This window comes from Oikopleura dioica, chromosome PAR (assembly GCF_907165135.1).
Source record: "Oikopleura dioica chromosome PAR, OKI2018_I68_1.0, whole genome shotgun sequence".
In the NCBI taxonomy this organism is placed as follows: domain Eukaryota; kingdom Metazoa; phylum Chordata; class Appendicularia; order Copelata; family Oikopleuridae; genus Oikopleura; species Oikopleura dioica.
Window position 1 is genome coordinate 974,502 of NC_137293.1, and position 14,979 is coordinate 989,480.

Consider the following 14,979-nt stretch of genomic DNA (forward strand, 5'->3'; position numbering starts at 1 on the left):
TTAATCATGATTATTGACTGTTTTCCGCTTGTTTAGTAGACGTTGCATCACATTCCCTTCCACTGGCCAGGCCAAAGCTGATTTATTTAAATTTTCAGAAAAGATCGAAAAAAGAGAGAAAAAAGAACATGAAAAATATAAATGAGAAAGTGATGTAAAAAGAAAGCAAATCAAAGCGGCAAATGGAGGAGCAAGATCTCCGCATGCGACCGCTGCTCAAGAACAGTTATCAGAAGAAGAAAAGGCCCAGGTAAAGGATTATTTAAACATCAAGAATCTTATCTATGTAAACAACAGATAAATTAAGCCAGGCTTAGCTGAGCTTAGCTAAAGACAATTTTTAAAGTCTATGCTACGCTTCGCTTAGCAAAATTTTTGCGAAACAAAACGAGCAGAAATAAAGCTGAGCTCAGAATTGCTTTGGCTAAGTTCTGCTGAGCTTATATATTTCCCTTTATGCAAAGCTTAGCTAAGCAATAATTGCTAAATAATCTTAGCTAAGCAAAAGCCGACTTTCATTTTGGGAAAAAATTTGAGCTTGGCTTAGCCTAGCTTAGTCCTTATGAAACTCGCTAAGCCGTAATAAGTCATTCTTTTAGATTAAAAAGTCTAAGTCTTGATGAGGTTCAAAGTCAAGTTCTGCTTCTCAATTAACTTAATAGCCAATTAAATACAGAATATTTAGGAGTGTACCTTCTCGATTGAGGCAAAACGTAGCAGTCAATTACTGCGAAGAAAATGACCACAAATTTAAAGAAAGTAGTTCAAGGCGCGGGATGAATAATTTATAAAGTCAAAATTGAAGACTCAATCTGTTTTGTTTATTCCGTCTAAAGTCATACTGAAATCAAAACGGACCAATCCGACTTTATATCGAAGAAACCGCCAGATTTGTCGAAGTTGGAAATAACGTCGTTTATCGAAAGCGCAAATGGGAAACAACAACGACTTGACCCGAGCGATCAAAATTGTATTTATAAGAAATTAACAAGAAACGGTGTTATTTACTTAATTATCAATAAGACACTCTTATTATCTTTTGTATATTGAATAATAAGGGTGTCAAAATGTTGAATTCAAAAATCAAAAAGACATTGCATCTTTGATAACACAGAAAAAGATCTCTCGACCTAAGCCAAGTCCGGAATAGTGCCAATAGCAGTTGTAACTCCGGAAAACCGCCTCGACCGACGATGCTTTCCGGCTCATCTAGCAATTTTAAACTTGAGCACAACGAGGACTCTTTTTCACGCGAACTCTTCGAAATGATGCGTCAGTCCCTAAGGGTATTCTCCCGTTTTTAGCGAAGTATTCACTTTTTAGATGAGTGAATCCGTGCACCGAGAAGTTGTGAAGCTACGCCAAGAATTAAACACATTAGGATTTGGTCTATCAGAAGCTTTTTCGTTCTACTACCTTAAAGAGTTTAATAAGATCCGAGAAGATGATAGATAGAAAAAATCGCCACATTCGTTTTCGCGTTGGCAGCTGCGTCAACACATTAATCCCTTGGGAGATTCATGGCGAAACAGAATAATTAAGATTATCTCTCAATCACTCTTAAAGAGGCCTTTATCTACAACTGTTAAAGTAAAGTTTTTCGACCAAATAAACAGACACTGCCTTCAATGAATTCAAAACGATGACGAACAACCGCGTGGAGCAAATCTCCACCTCGCTCAAGGAAATCGCACGGACGAAAGTGGGGACGATGATTTGCTTCCGATGCCATGGCTATGTACTCGAGCACATTCAACTTCAATGTGGTCATATCTATTGCCTTCACTGATTTGGGATTCACAATCTTTTTTGTATTTTTTGAAAGTGCCCCTCCAAGACCGCGGCTTGTAAATCCCTCTGCTCAGTATCAATATCTCTTTCATTCCGGACGTGAAAATTCAAGAACGAACTGCCGAGGCGCTACGCGAAGTGGCAACAAAACGCAAGTGCCCAAATTGCGGCGACCGAAAAGTCGACGTCTCCATCATCAAAAAGAAATATAGAGTTTAACAATTTTGTGCAGAAACCTCCTATTCTTCCTCTCAGCTATTCTTCCGAAAATATTGACAATTGTCATTGCTCGAGTTGACGATTATCGAGACTTTAGCTTTTGAACTTTTTTGTATAGATTTGTATTTGATGAAATACAAAAGAACGACCATTCTATAGTGGATCTCAATGTGCAATACGCGCTGCGCACGGAGTTCATAGTAACTCCTGCGCAAACAAACTCCTCCGCCCGGACAGACTTCCCTGCGCACGGACAGACTTCTCTGCGCGCGGACGAAACTATCTACGCCCGTAACAAAGAACGCTTGCTCCCTACGTAAAGCCCTTTCTCCCTGTGCACAAACTTCTTTACGCACGTAAATATGCATTCTGCCTACGGAACTCTCTTTCTTCTCACGCAACTGTCATACTTCCGTACGGACAAAGCTCTGTCCGTACGCACAGAAATAGTATATAAGTCGCTCTGCTTCGCAACTCGATACTCACTTGAAAATCAGCTCACAATGTAAAATTGCTCACTTTTTACAAAACAACGCTCACTATTTTTATCCTGCTCGCGATATCAATAAACTACATTTTCATACTCAACTTATGTACATTGAGAAACACGTACATATTTTGGTGACTGAATAAAACGGAACGCCTCCCAACAGATACAGTCAGAGAAAGAGATCAGAGATGGAACAAACCAATGAACGTTCAAAATCCATTGGACAGGTGAAGATGAAAACCCCGAAATTTGATGCTCGACTTCCAATTGAAAACTTTGTTTCCAATTTGGAATTGTTTGGTGAATGCTCAAAGATTTGTGATGAAGACCTGATCAGTGTTGCTCTATCCCAATTCCTGATTGAAGAAAATGGACTGGCTATCCTTGAAGCCATTTCTGAGGAAGAAAAACGAGACTGGAATAGATTCAAGACTAAGCTCTCTCAGGTTCTTGGTAAGGACAATGAGTACTACAAATACCTGTATACGTCCTTTTCGCGAGGTCAAGAGACACAGCAAATGGCAGTTACAAAACTTCAAGCCTATTTCAAAAAAGGATACGGAAAATTGAGACTTGATGCTGGAGATGAGTCAATTATCTGTGATCGATTCATTGAATGCCAAGAACCAAGACTCTCTGAACTGCTCCGACGAGAGAAGTCCCTGCTCAACCTTCGAAATATTGCTCAACGTGCTACGGAACTAGAGAGAAGTTTCAACAAGAGAGAAAATATTTTCACCGCTCAATCCTCTGAAAGCGCTCAACAATCTGAAATGGCACGAATCTGCTCCGAACTTAAAGAAATGATCAATTTCTTTAATGAAGAAGACGAATGACCACCAAAATTCATCTTCGCGTGCGAATCGACTTATTTCGGACCGGCCTGGACAAACTGTGTTAAGATTATGCTCAACGGACAAATTTTTCCGCCTCCTCAAAAGTGACGAGAAAGAACATTTCGCTCAGATGTTTAAGATCTTCGTCAACTATCGATGATTTGACTCGCTCAAAGGTCATTTGGAATTATCTTCTTAATGATTGAAGTCAATATTAAGTATCACGGCGTCATATCAGTAAGATCCGCCCGCTCAAAAAAAAACTGATAAGAAAAATGAGAACTTCCGCAGCAACTATGCTCTAACCTGCTGCATCTTGAAAATGAAGAAGCTCAAAAGCATTGATCTGTTCCGACCGATGAAATATTCAGCTGATGCTCACAATCCCTGCTCTGAGGATTAACTTCCTATTGTCAGTTAAGCCAATTGATCGATGAAAGAGGAAGAACTTAAACTTGAAGAAGCCGTCTTCGCTGTAGACGACTTTGGTAACATGAGATGCTCTACTCATAAAATGCTCAAGAGTCGAATATTATGACGTATAAAAGCCCTGCTCAAAGGATTAATCCGTGCTCAAACAAATGCTCACAACTTTAGCGATATGATGCACACTTGAAGAAGAGTCAAGCTCCGTTCCATCGCCATGAAAGTTCAATGCAGGCCGCTGTGGATTTTCGCTCGCATAACATTGATAATGTTCAAGTTAATGGCGCCCTCGACTTGGACCTCTTGTCTTAACCTTGCGCCGGACTTCCCCAGATGTTGGCAATGTGTGCAGTTGCCAAATCACACAATATTCGAAATGGATCTACAATAGCATCATCCCAGCTCAATGGCACGATGCAAAACCTTTTTAAAAAAGGGGGAAGAGAAGAGTGAAACTGCTCGATCACTCAGGAATTTCAATTTTTATGCTCACGAAATTGAACAACTACGGAAAAAGTGAAACTGCTCGACCACTAGAGATTTTCAAATTTTCGCTCACAAAATTCAAAAATGATGGACAAAAAATGAAGTGAAACTGCTCGGTCACTATAAATTTGCGATTTCCATGCTCATGAAATGGAATAATTATGAAGATACCACGTGATAACTGCTCGCTCACAATGGAGAATACGGTATCTCAACACAGGAAAAATGAAAATAGAAGTGATAACTGCTCGCTCACTTGGAAGTTGTTTGTGGCACTGCTCACGAGATGATTGAAGAAGCAAAAGTGCAAGAGATACAGGAACCAAATACTAGAAGTAAGAAGATGACAAGCAGCAACGATCACACAAATGAGAAATCGTTTTACTTTGGAAGAAACCTGGATAAACAAGGCTCTTTTTTTAAAAAGGGGGAAGAATATATAGTGGATCTCAATGTGCAATACGCGCTGCGCACGGAGTTCATAGTAACTCCTGCGCAAACAAACTCCTCCGCCCGGACAGACTTCCCTGCGCACGGACAGACTTCTCTGCGCGCGGACGAAACTATCTACGCCCGTAACAAAGAACGCTTGCTCCCTACGTAAAGCCCTTTCTCCCTGTGCACAAACTTCTTTACGCACGTAAATATGCATTCTGCCTACGGAACTCTCTTTCTTCTCACGCAACTGTCATACTTCCGTACGGACAAAGCTCTGTCCGTACGCACAGAAATAGTATATAAGTCGCTCTGCTTCGCAACTCGATACTCACTTGAAAATCAGCTCACAATGTAAAATTGCTCACTTTTTACAAAACAACGCTCACTATTTTTATCCTGCTCGCGATATCAATAAACTACATTTTCATACTCAACTTATGTACATTGAGAAACACGTACAATTCAATAAATTACATTTGAATTAAGTTGACACATTTAAATGCATTAGAATTTATTTGACACAGATATAGTTTCTTGTTCAAAACTCATACTTTATTCAAGAAAAAGGAATTTAAATCATGTATTGCTCGAACCAGCTTTCGGGAAGAAAATTTCCAGCGTATCCAAGAACGCCCTGCCCGTAATCGACCCCTTCAACTCGATGCACTTGAAAAGTCGGCTCATTCAAGCTTTGCTTCCAGAGAAAATGCATTCGCTTTTCTCCTGTATGCCCGTGATCTTTCAGCGATTTTCCGGCGCCAGTTGTCCAGAGATACTAAAGAGTAGTATTTTCCAAACAAAAAGGGCTTACCTCGAGCTTATCATTGATTGAATCCTTTTCCGTAGCGTTTACTACTCGCAGAAAACTCATCATGATATGTGGACCATATGTTCGATGGGGATTATTTTTCATCGAAGTAGCTTCGTATCCGCCCGCAGATGAGCCTGCTCCGCAGCCGAAGACCTTTCCGTGCACATTCACTGGATCAGCCTTTTCCTCAATTAAATCATTTGACCTCCTTTGACTCTACCTGTTGGAACCCGTTTTCGACAAGTGACCACATTTTCTGATCCGGATCAGTATCAATCGACTTCCAGTATGCCAGTTCAGCCAAATACCATTGATTCAACTCATGTTGCCAGAAAGCCTTATTTGCCGCGGTATTTCGAAATCCCTTATTTGCGAGCCAGGCGAAAAGCGGAGTGAATGTACTGTAAGGACCCCACGGACCGGAAATGATATTAACGCCGTTTTGGGTGTATCGCTGGGGTCGCTTGTGAATAGCGATTCCAGCCGGATCAGAGGTTCCATCAACTGAGCTGTGGAACATCTCGTGGACAGCTGTGGCTGTATTGGAGACTTCAAGGTCTTCATCAAACATTGCGGAGTAGCCAAGAAGAGCGTATTCGCTGAAATAGACGTTCTTTTTGAACAAATATTAATGTTAACCTTAAAGGAGCGTTTCCAGCGCTCAGAGTATCGTCCCCATCTGCGATCATTGAGAGCCACCCGTTAATGTCAACTGTCTTTGTAAACGCAGGAACTTCCCAAATCTTCTGCGCCTCGGTTTTCACCTCTCCACCAAAGTAATTTCCTGCGAACATTATTCCATTGAGTCCGAGAGCCGTGTCAATGGTGGACCACTCGCCGGACTTTCCGAAATCCCTAGCAGTCCAGTGAGAGAAGAAGCCAGTGCAGGGATCGCGTGGCCACTTTTTGTAAGATTTGATGGTTTGGAGGGAGCGCTTGAAGCCTTCTTCGAAGGTTCGGAGACCGAGTTCGACTTCGATGGCGTTGATTTGCAAACCCCAGCCTAATTGGTCAATATAACACCATAAATTGCAGAACTAACCGGTTGAAGCTGAAGAGTACCAATTCGCGTACCAGGGAGCATTTGCATAATTTCCGCATCTATGTCCACTATCAGACCAGACATTATCGCAATAAAGCCCGGTCGCTGGATCCCTAAATGCATCCCACATTTTCACATGATTCTCGAAGATCTCTCTTTTTAACCCTTCAAAGGGGTACAAATGTCCATTGGACACAGCCACAAGAGCAGACAATGCTTTCATTTTTACAATTTTCTTTTGAAAATAATTCACAGGATGATAAATTTTCGAAATGATTAAAATCACCGGTCATGTTTTCAACTCAAATCCCTTCGTTCAACTCAAAAATATCACCATCAACATCAATTTTTCGCCAATAAAAATTTCTGCTCATGCAATAAAAATGTCGATAAAAATGCTTTCAAACCAATTTTTTATTGACCAAATTAATTTTTTATTCTCGACCGTGAGAACAATTGTCGATTGTTGATTGAAATAATCATTTCTCCTTTCACAGAAAACAAAAAAAAAGCTGTCTGTTTGTCTCAGCAGGAAGCCTTTCTTTCAAAACATCCTCGAATATAAGAAAAAAACGGAGAGAAAAAGTTGGTAAAGGAATAAGTTTCACCAGAATTTAATCGGAAAATGAAGGTTCAACTCAGTTTTGGAATCCCCAATCTACATCTGTTCATGTTAAATACAGATCTGTGTCAGTAAGAGTGTCTAAACGGATCACTTTGGCGAGCAGTAGCCTTTGTAAATAATCGATCAGTGGAAAAGGGTCTCTACTCTTGCGCGTTGAACCTTCAGATTCTAATTTATTCACATATTCCAATTTTAATGCTAATTTAAGCAGATAGTCTCTGTTAAGAAGGCCGCTAAACGAGTAGAAGAAAAAGAAGACATAGAAGTTTATTGATCCTGGAAGAGACGAATTTATATGAATGCGACGGAGAGCTTCAGAAACCGGGTTCAAAATATATAAACCAGAATTTCAAAAAAGAAAATTTTTTAAAAACTCGAGCAAAGACTTCTGTCAGTGGAGCTGGAAAGAGACTGGAGAAAGTTTGTCGAAGTTACATTTGTCTTTGGAGGTATTTATTACGGGCCATTTATTGGGTTAGCACTAGAACTTTTCAATATTCGATTTTCGAGACACCATAAAATTCCACTTTTTTATAAGAATTTGTAAATTAAAGCTCGAAATCCGACGAGCTTAAATCAGATAAATTGCAACTAAATTTTTTAGTCGCCCACGTTTTTTTTGGGGATATTTTACTTTAATAACTTTACTTTCTATTCAAATAATGTAGCCCTTTTATTCCTGATTCTGCGCTCATTCTACACAGGTTGCAATCAACACGATGTCAGAAGGTTCAGAAAAAAGTCGCAGATGATTACGCGCCCCTTCAAAGTCAGTTTGGTAAAGAGAAAAGCATCATTATAATTTATCAAATAATATAATGACGTTATTCTCACTTATCTATTGTCAATAAAAGATAATAAGTCGGGCTTCTATTAAGCGGTCGAGGGGAGGATCACGTCGAGTGAAAGGAGCCAACGATTCTCAAAGCCAAATTCTTCAACCAATTGAGTGTATTTGATTAATTGCCATCTTTTTCTGAATTCTGTATTTGTAGCTTTGAATAAATTTTGCTATCTTTAGCTTTCATTTCTTCATTTCTTGATTTTGCTGAAAATGATAATTTTCAGCTCAAGTCAGTCATATTCTCGTAACTGACGACTTGACCTAGTCTCGGAGCAAATTGGATTTCTCGCGAAACAAACACCGGTTTCCGCGGACAGGCAGCTTGCTCAAGCCCTTATAAGCTCGCGCAACTTGGGATTCCTCAACAATTCTTTTTGGATACACAAAAAGAAAAAAAACAAAAAAATAAAAAAATGAAACTTGCCTATTTTTTCAGCGCTCTTACCTTTGCCCAGGAAGTTTTCGAAGAAACAACCACCTCTGTTGAAGGTAAAAAATATCTCAAATATTTAGTTCCCAAATTTTAAAAACCCAAATTAAGGAATTGATGAGCGAGGACGAAAGAAAAACAACAAGAACAATAAAAACAACTATCCTTCCTACACTACCACCGCTGCTCCCTACGTGGACCCCTACGCCAACCAAGACCCTAACTACGCTGGAGACAACTATCAAGCGCCAGCAAACAACGACAACGCCGGCGGAAACTACGACAACTCCTACCAGGATCCAGTCACTCAAGTTCCAACATGGGTCAATCCAAACGAGCAGCCTCAAGTTGCTCCCTGGGTCAACCCCAACGAAGCTCCCCAGGTCGCCCCTTGGGTCAACTCTAACGAAGCTCCTCAAGTTCCACCATACGTTAACCAGAACGACTACCAAGTGCCATCTTGGGTTAATCCCAACGAAGCTGCCCAAGTCGCTCCTTGGGTCAACCCAAATGAAGCACCACAGGTTCCTCCCTACGTTAACCAGAACGACTACCAGGTTCCCTCCTGGGTAAACCCCAACGAAGCCCCACAAGTCGCTCCATGGGTCAACCCGAACGAGGCTCCTCAAGTTGCTCCTTGGGTCAACCCGAATGAGCAGCCACAAGTTCCACCATACGTCGCGCCCAACAACAACTACAACAGCAATTACAATAACAACAATAGCAACAACTATGGAAACAACTACAGAAGACGAAGATAAATACAGTACATTCTCTATCAATACAGTTGATCTGGGGTCGGCAACCGGACAGGACAACAGGACATCTGTGTCCTGTCATGTCCGGTTTTATGTCCTGTTACCGGACAGGACAGGACAGGACACCGGTTTTTGGTGTCCTGTTCCGTGTCCGGTCCACAATTCAGCCTCTAAATAACCTATTTTTTCCACTACAATGTGTATCGAAACAAAATTTGTTCTTCGTAACTTCACGAAAAATATATTATATTCGAATTTGTCAGTTTTCTGTACTTATTGATCTCTATCAATTTACTTTTAATACATATATCTAGTATTCTTCTTAAAAACCACGTATTTTGATTAAATTTTTTGTAAAAAAGAGTCACCGGACGCGACCGGACATAACCGGACAGGACAGGACATCGCCCTGTCAAATGTCCTGCCGGACAGGACAGGACAGGACACGGCTATTTGGTGTCCGGTTGCCGACCCCAGCAGTTGATTCATCAAATTTTTAGTGTATCTTCCTATTGTCTATTATTTACAGTCAGAGCTCTGTAGTACAGTTGGCGCAAAAGCAGTTTAAATTCTTGAGGTCGAACGGATAAATAGCTATTTACAGTAGTTGCTTCTTTTTCTTCTTACTGGCAGGTGAACTTCTTTCCATTCTTGAGACAGGCTAACCCGTCGGCACATGGAGGTCTTCTGTATTTCGCTCGTTCTGGTTTCGGACTGCATGGCTAAAAGAAAAAAGTGTGATTTCAGGCGGCCAGGCTTAGCGGAATCAACAAGGAGTATCAAAGAGGAGCTGGAAAAACTTTCGCGCAGATTCTTGTCTTTGATCTTTTCAATTTTGGTTTTCAAAGAGAAAAACCATAAATTTTCTTTTCTAGCGACAAATATAAAATTAAGAAAAAAATATTAATTGGAAAATAAAATAAAATGCAGAAAAAATACTCGATTTTAGAATTAATATCAAAAATTCTTAAGCAATTAATCAGTCTTTCTCTATTTTAGGTCGCTGAGGTGACGAAAGGAAAAAATGTTATAATGAAATAATTATTTATTTGAGCAACGGTGCTTAGCCCTTTGAAGATCAAAGGCGGCCGCGAGCGATTTTCCCCTTTGATCTGCGCGGCCCTTGAAGCGAAAAGCGCTATCGACTCAAAACCAACGAGCGTTCAAGTCTTATCTCGCTTTTTTATTCTAACGCAGCTTACAGTACACTGGCGGACGATCTGACTTATCGCTGTCTTCAAGACATTTTCAGCTCTTTTGAACAACTTTCAATCAAAAAACTCGTTTAAAAATATTCCCGAGATCTCAAGTTTTCCAGAAAATTTCCTCTTGAATCTTTTGATCATAGTCAGCAGTGAAACAAGTTCATACCTTATCTTTTGCCAGAGGCGTGTGGCAGAAACCATGGCTGTGTTTTGAGTGGCGCGCGCAGATTTCGCGATGCTTACAGCTTTTCTGGGTTAGACATCGGAGCCTCCGACGTCTTGACCGCGTTCGTCTTGATTTCGGCGAACTCTAGAATTTTTTCTTATGAAAATTTGATTGAAATAAAAGAGGATGAAACATTACCCTAACCTAGGCACTTTGACTTGGGGTGCCTTGAGAGGTCCTTTCAGCCACCCTGGTTTTTAACCCTAACCCTAGCTCTTACCTTTTTTCTTCGTTTGGAGCAAACGCCATTTCTACACTCATTCTTCGCATTGCCCCCCTCTCCTTGACAGCATTCAATATCTTCAGTACACTTTTGTTTCTTCTTCAAGCATTTGTGGCACTTTCCAAAGGGATGACCGTTCTCCAGTCTGAAACAGAATCGCCGACTCGGGCAATCATCGTGTATCGTACACTAAAAACCAAACATGAAGGACAAGAAATCATGAAAGAAAAGCGATAGACGATCAGAGATCAAAAAAGGTCCTTTGCTGCAAATTTACGAACTTATGGGAAGCATGAGTCGAGTGAACAAGGTCGATTCAAGCCGTTTGATCTGCCCCGCGGCGACGATTTTAGGGAAGAGCCGCCTTCCGACCGGAGGCCAAATAAAATTAGAATCCGCGAGAAAGAATAAACACTACTGTACTTAAATGGCAGTCATGAACCAATTTCTCCTTTTTCTGTTAAAGAAGATGACATCATGTGTCAATTTTAAGGTGTTCAAGAATGGGGTTTGATTTAGGAAATTAACGCCGCTTAGATCTTTAGCGCTGCTAAGACTAAACACTTCGCAAGACCCCTTTGATCTTTCCAGATCATTCCTTTCGACGCTTTTTTGTCTTTTTCTTACTGTAAAGACAACTGAAAACATACAGTGTTGTCTGTTTTATCTCAGCTTGACCGCCCAGATCTCTGTTGGCGGTTTTGCGGTGGCGGCGTGACAATATAAAAAGTAAAAGATCGAGCTGTTAATTTATCACTGGTGCTTTGATTTTCGAAAATGTTTTCCGATTCGTGTTTTAATTTGATAAGTCAGTTCCGGGAGAAAAGCAGTTAAATTCTTCAACGGAGAAAAAAATGTGACACCAATTTATGGCCCCTAGCCCTACGTCACTACACACGAAAATGGATTATCAAGGGTTAAGGGGGTCAATCCAATTTTGAGAGAAAAAAACCAAAGATACAGTTATTCTTGTGAGAAGCGAAAACAACGAAGACGCGAAAATTTACGGTCGCCTGTGGGTTGGCATGTTGATCAATGTGTCACGTGATCAAAGAAGCGATCAAATGCGAAGCGAAAGCCAACTGGCAGCTTTATCTTCCCCCCATGTTTGTTTTCATTTCTTCACAACTTTCATCAGAAGAATACATTTTTTCTACCCCCTACCTCTTGATTCTGATGGAGTCCCAGGGAGTCGAGCTTTTTGAGAATTTTTCGTCGGTGTTTCTTTCTGCTTTCTTTTTCTAGAGCGCGAGGAGTGACTGTAGCTTCAGGAATTCGCTCGATTAAGGATTGAGCGGACACTTCTGTGCCTAAATTTTCAATTTTTTTTTAGATTTATTTTTCTTAAAAGAATTTTACCTGCGATAGTAAAAAGAAAAAGAATAATCCACTTCATTCGATCTTCATAAAATTCTTTCTTCTTCGTCGCTTTTTGATTTTTTTTTCTCTTATTAGTTGAATAATTTCTTGATTTAAATTTTGATAGTAATAAGTAGGCTCAGGTAGATTTTTGCAAGCCGTGAGAATAGCGCGTAGCGTCTCTCCAGAGCGCCCTCGGGCGCGTTTTTTTCTAGCGCGGTCATGAAAGAAGATCAAAACTTTTGTCAGGAAAGTTCTTTTTTTTCCCGGATTTTAAATTGGGATAAAATTTGGTTCAGCATGCTCTTTTTTTTTTCTTCTTGAAAATCTTCTTGAAAATTTCAAAAAAAAAAATGATTTGGAAAATTTTCAAAAAAAAAATATCTGAAAAAGTTTAAAATAAACGTCAACTCGTTCCAGACCAGGGCTGGTAAATTCGCGTCCTAAAATCTGTCGAAAATTTTTAGTGCACTAAAATTAGTGCGCGAATTTATTTTGCCGAGACTTTAGTGACTTTCGCGTCACTTTCGCGTGTGTCTCGAAAAGTGTCGAAAATAAGGGCTGCTGATTGGCGCGCCAATGAGCGCGGGCTCTTTAATTCTGAAGAATACGTAAGTTTAAGAATTTCAAAGTTTGAAATTCAAACTTCGTTAATATTTGAATTTCAAAGAGTTTCAATAAAGTGGATTGGGTAATCGAGGGCGTGAATTTTAATATAGTCAAAAATGACTTTATCAATCCATTTGTTAATTTTCTTTATAAATATAAAGTAACAAATATAGCTTATATTATATAGGGAAAAATAGAATTCATTTTTTGTTTGCAACTCTTTCTGTGCTGGATTTGAATGATAAGCTTAGACTCTTAGCCTAAGATTAGCTTTCTAAGGGAGGTCTTCTCCCTAATTTTTTTATTGAAGCTTGTTCTTCCTGCATTTTCCCTTTCTTGTCAATCTTCTTCTTGTCGTCGTTCGACTAATCTTCGGTGTCCTCAAAAGCCATTTTGGTAATGCATTACCAAATTCGGCAAAAAAGTGTCGTTTTTTTCATTCAAAGAGCGAGTGTGCGCTCCGCGCCTGTAAAATAGAAAACTTGTGGGGTGTTTTATTCATTAACTTGGCGAAAAAATATATATAAATTGATAATCGACAACCGAAAATTGGTAATGGGTTACCAAAAATTTTGGTAATGAGTCCGACCGTTCCCCGAAAGTAGAACGTATCAGTCAAGGCTGCTCTAGCTTCAGAGTCTGTTGAGGACAGCGATGAGAAGTCGTCGGACGATGACAAGAAGAAGAAAGGCAAAAAATGAAGAAAAGCAGGAAGATCCAGCTGCGGATGGCCCTGCGATAAAAAATTAGGGAGAAGACCTCCCTAGCAAAGCTTATCTTAGCTCATCATTAAAATATTCGACAAAAAGAATTTTCAACAAAAGTTGACTTTTATTCCTTTCAACTTCTTTGTTACTAAATTAGGACACTGGAAATATATTTTTTTTTCGCAAAACTCAAAAGTACTTGTTTCAAAGAACTAATACGCTCAGGTGAAAGAGGATGATCGATAACCTTAGCTGACTTAATTTGGTGGGGGGCTGAAAACGATTTTTTAAAAATTAAATTGTGTCATATTTATGATGCATTGATTTTTAAATATCTAGCAGTTTCAGTTTGAAGAAATTCTTCCCTGGCAAAAATCGTCTTCCATGAAACATCCGGGAAGAGCCCATTGGATGATGAAAAAGAGCCTCTTTTTTCGCGTCTTTAGTGCTGATCAGCTCTCGAAAAGTCACTAATTTCCCCAAGAGGAAAAATTAGTGTCATTTTAGTGCACTAAAGGCGCGAAAGACGCGAAAATGTCTCTAAAAAAATTAGTGCACTAATTTTTTTTTTCTTCGAGAGAAAATAGTGCGCTCATTTACCAGCCCTGTTCCAGACTCCCATCGTCTTTTCTTTCAAGGATCAATTTCGCATGGATTTCCTTAATCTTTGCCGCGGCGGTTTTCACGTCATGAAAGTTTCAAATTCAACAATTACAGTGTTTCCGATAAGAAAAGACATCATTCTGACGACAAAAATTTTACGTGGATGAACCTGTCAGTCGGCTGTAATTAAATTTTTAGTCAGGAGTCTACTACGAGTGTCCTAAAGCATGTGACTTTGATAAGAAAACATCATGTGAGGCAAAAGTTTAAGCCAATTTAGCCAGACGGAGATCCTTATTTTTAAGGCCGTAGATTACATCTCCGCTTTTAGATTTTCACTTATCCAGACTTTCATCCGTATAGATTTTCAGTATAAGAATTTCGTTCGTATGAGAAAAAAAGTAAACTTAGAGGCACGCACGAATGCTGCTGAAAGAAACTGAGAACTTTGATTTTTGCCGCCTTCCTCTTTCGCACTTCCTTGATTTCAGCTCTCATCTCCCACACAGAAGAAAGACGGTTTATTTCTTCAATAACTAAATTTCATTAATCAGGTCTATCTTGAAAATGATACTTAAGGTAGCCTAAAGGTAGCTAAGGCTGCGTTTTTTTTTACTCAATCTGATCTTAGGATTTAAATTAATACAAATACCTCGATCACTGTCAGTAATGAAAATGTATATCTGAGCCCAAGACTGTCATAGTTATGGTGTTTTTACATAAAGTTCAGATAAATCTAGAGAATTATCAAAAAATATTGTCTGCAAATGATGGAGCTGACAATGCTCATTCAGTCATCCTTGACTTGGTGAATGTGTCGCCTTTTAATGTTCTTACTTAGTGGATTCAAA

The 14,979-nt window shown here is 39.6% G+C and overlaps 3 protein-coding genes and 1 long non-coding RNA gene across 5 annotated transcripts; 2 read left to right on the top strand and 2 right to left on the bottom strand.

Moving 5' to 3' along the window:
• Window positions 1–5,233: 5,233 nt before the first annotated feature.
• Window positions 5,234–6,810, bottom strand: LOC145703597 (uncharacterized). Its single transcript, XM_081780979.1, has 5 exons — window positions 6,540–6,810; window positions 6,137–6,500; window positions 5,718–6,096; window positions 5,498–5,677; window positions 5,234–5,461 (listed from the first exon to the last, which is right to left on the bottom strand). Exons 1-5 carry the CDS (start codon window positions 6,760–6,762, stop codon window positions 5,258–5,260), a joined length of 1,350 nt encoding a protein of 449 aa, XP_081637105.1. The 5' UTR covers window positions 6,763–6,810; the 3' UTR covers window positions 5,234–5,257.
• Window positions 6,811–7,546: 736 nt separating this feature from the next.
• On the top strand, window positions 7,547–8,131 carry LOC145705261 (uncharacterized). Of its 2 annotated transcripts, none has more exons than XR_014134570.1 (3): window positions 7,547–7,613; window positions 7,833–7,942; window positions 8,043–8,131. It is a non-coding gene; the product is annotated as an uncharacterized LOC145705261 (long non-coding RNA). The 2 variants fall into 2 exon arrangements; XR_014134571.1 differs by having other exon boundaries at window positions 7,833–7,933; window positions 8,043–8,106.
• Window positions 8,132–8,391: 260 nt separating this feature from the next.
• Window positions 8,392–9,518, top strand: LOC145703181 (uncharacterized). The gene is made up of 2 exons (XM_081780503.1): window positions 8,392–8,497; window positions 8,550–9,518. The coding sequence occupies exons 1-2, from the start codon at window positions 8,422–8,424 to the stop codon at window positions 9,197–9,199; spliced, it is 726 nt and encodes a 241-aa protein (XP_081636629.1). The 5' UTR covers window positions 8,392–8,421; the 3' UTR covers window positions 9,200–9,518.
• A 193-nt stretch (window positions 9,519–9,711) lies between these two features.
• On the bottom strand, window positions 9,712–12,629 carry LOC145704397 (uncharacterized). The gene is made up of 5 exons (XM_081781845.1): window positions 12,210–12,629; window positions 12,015–12,160; window positions 10,848–11,039; window positions 10,568–10,711; window positions 9,712–9,918 (listed from the first exon to the last, which is right to left on the bottom strand). Exons 1-5 carry the CDS (start codon window positions 12,244–12,246, stop codon window positions 9,820–9,822), a joined length of 618 nt encoding a protein of 205 aa, XP_081637971.1. The 5' UTR covers window positions 12,247–12,629; the 3' UTR covers window positions 9,712–9,819.
• Between the last annotated feature and the right edge of the window lie 2,350 nt (window positions 12,630–14,979).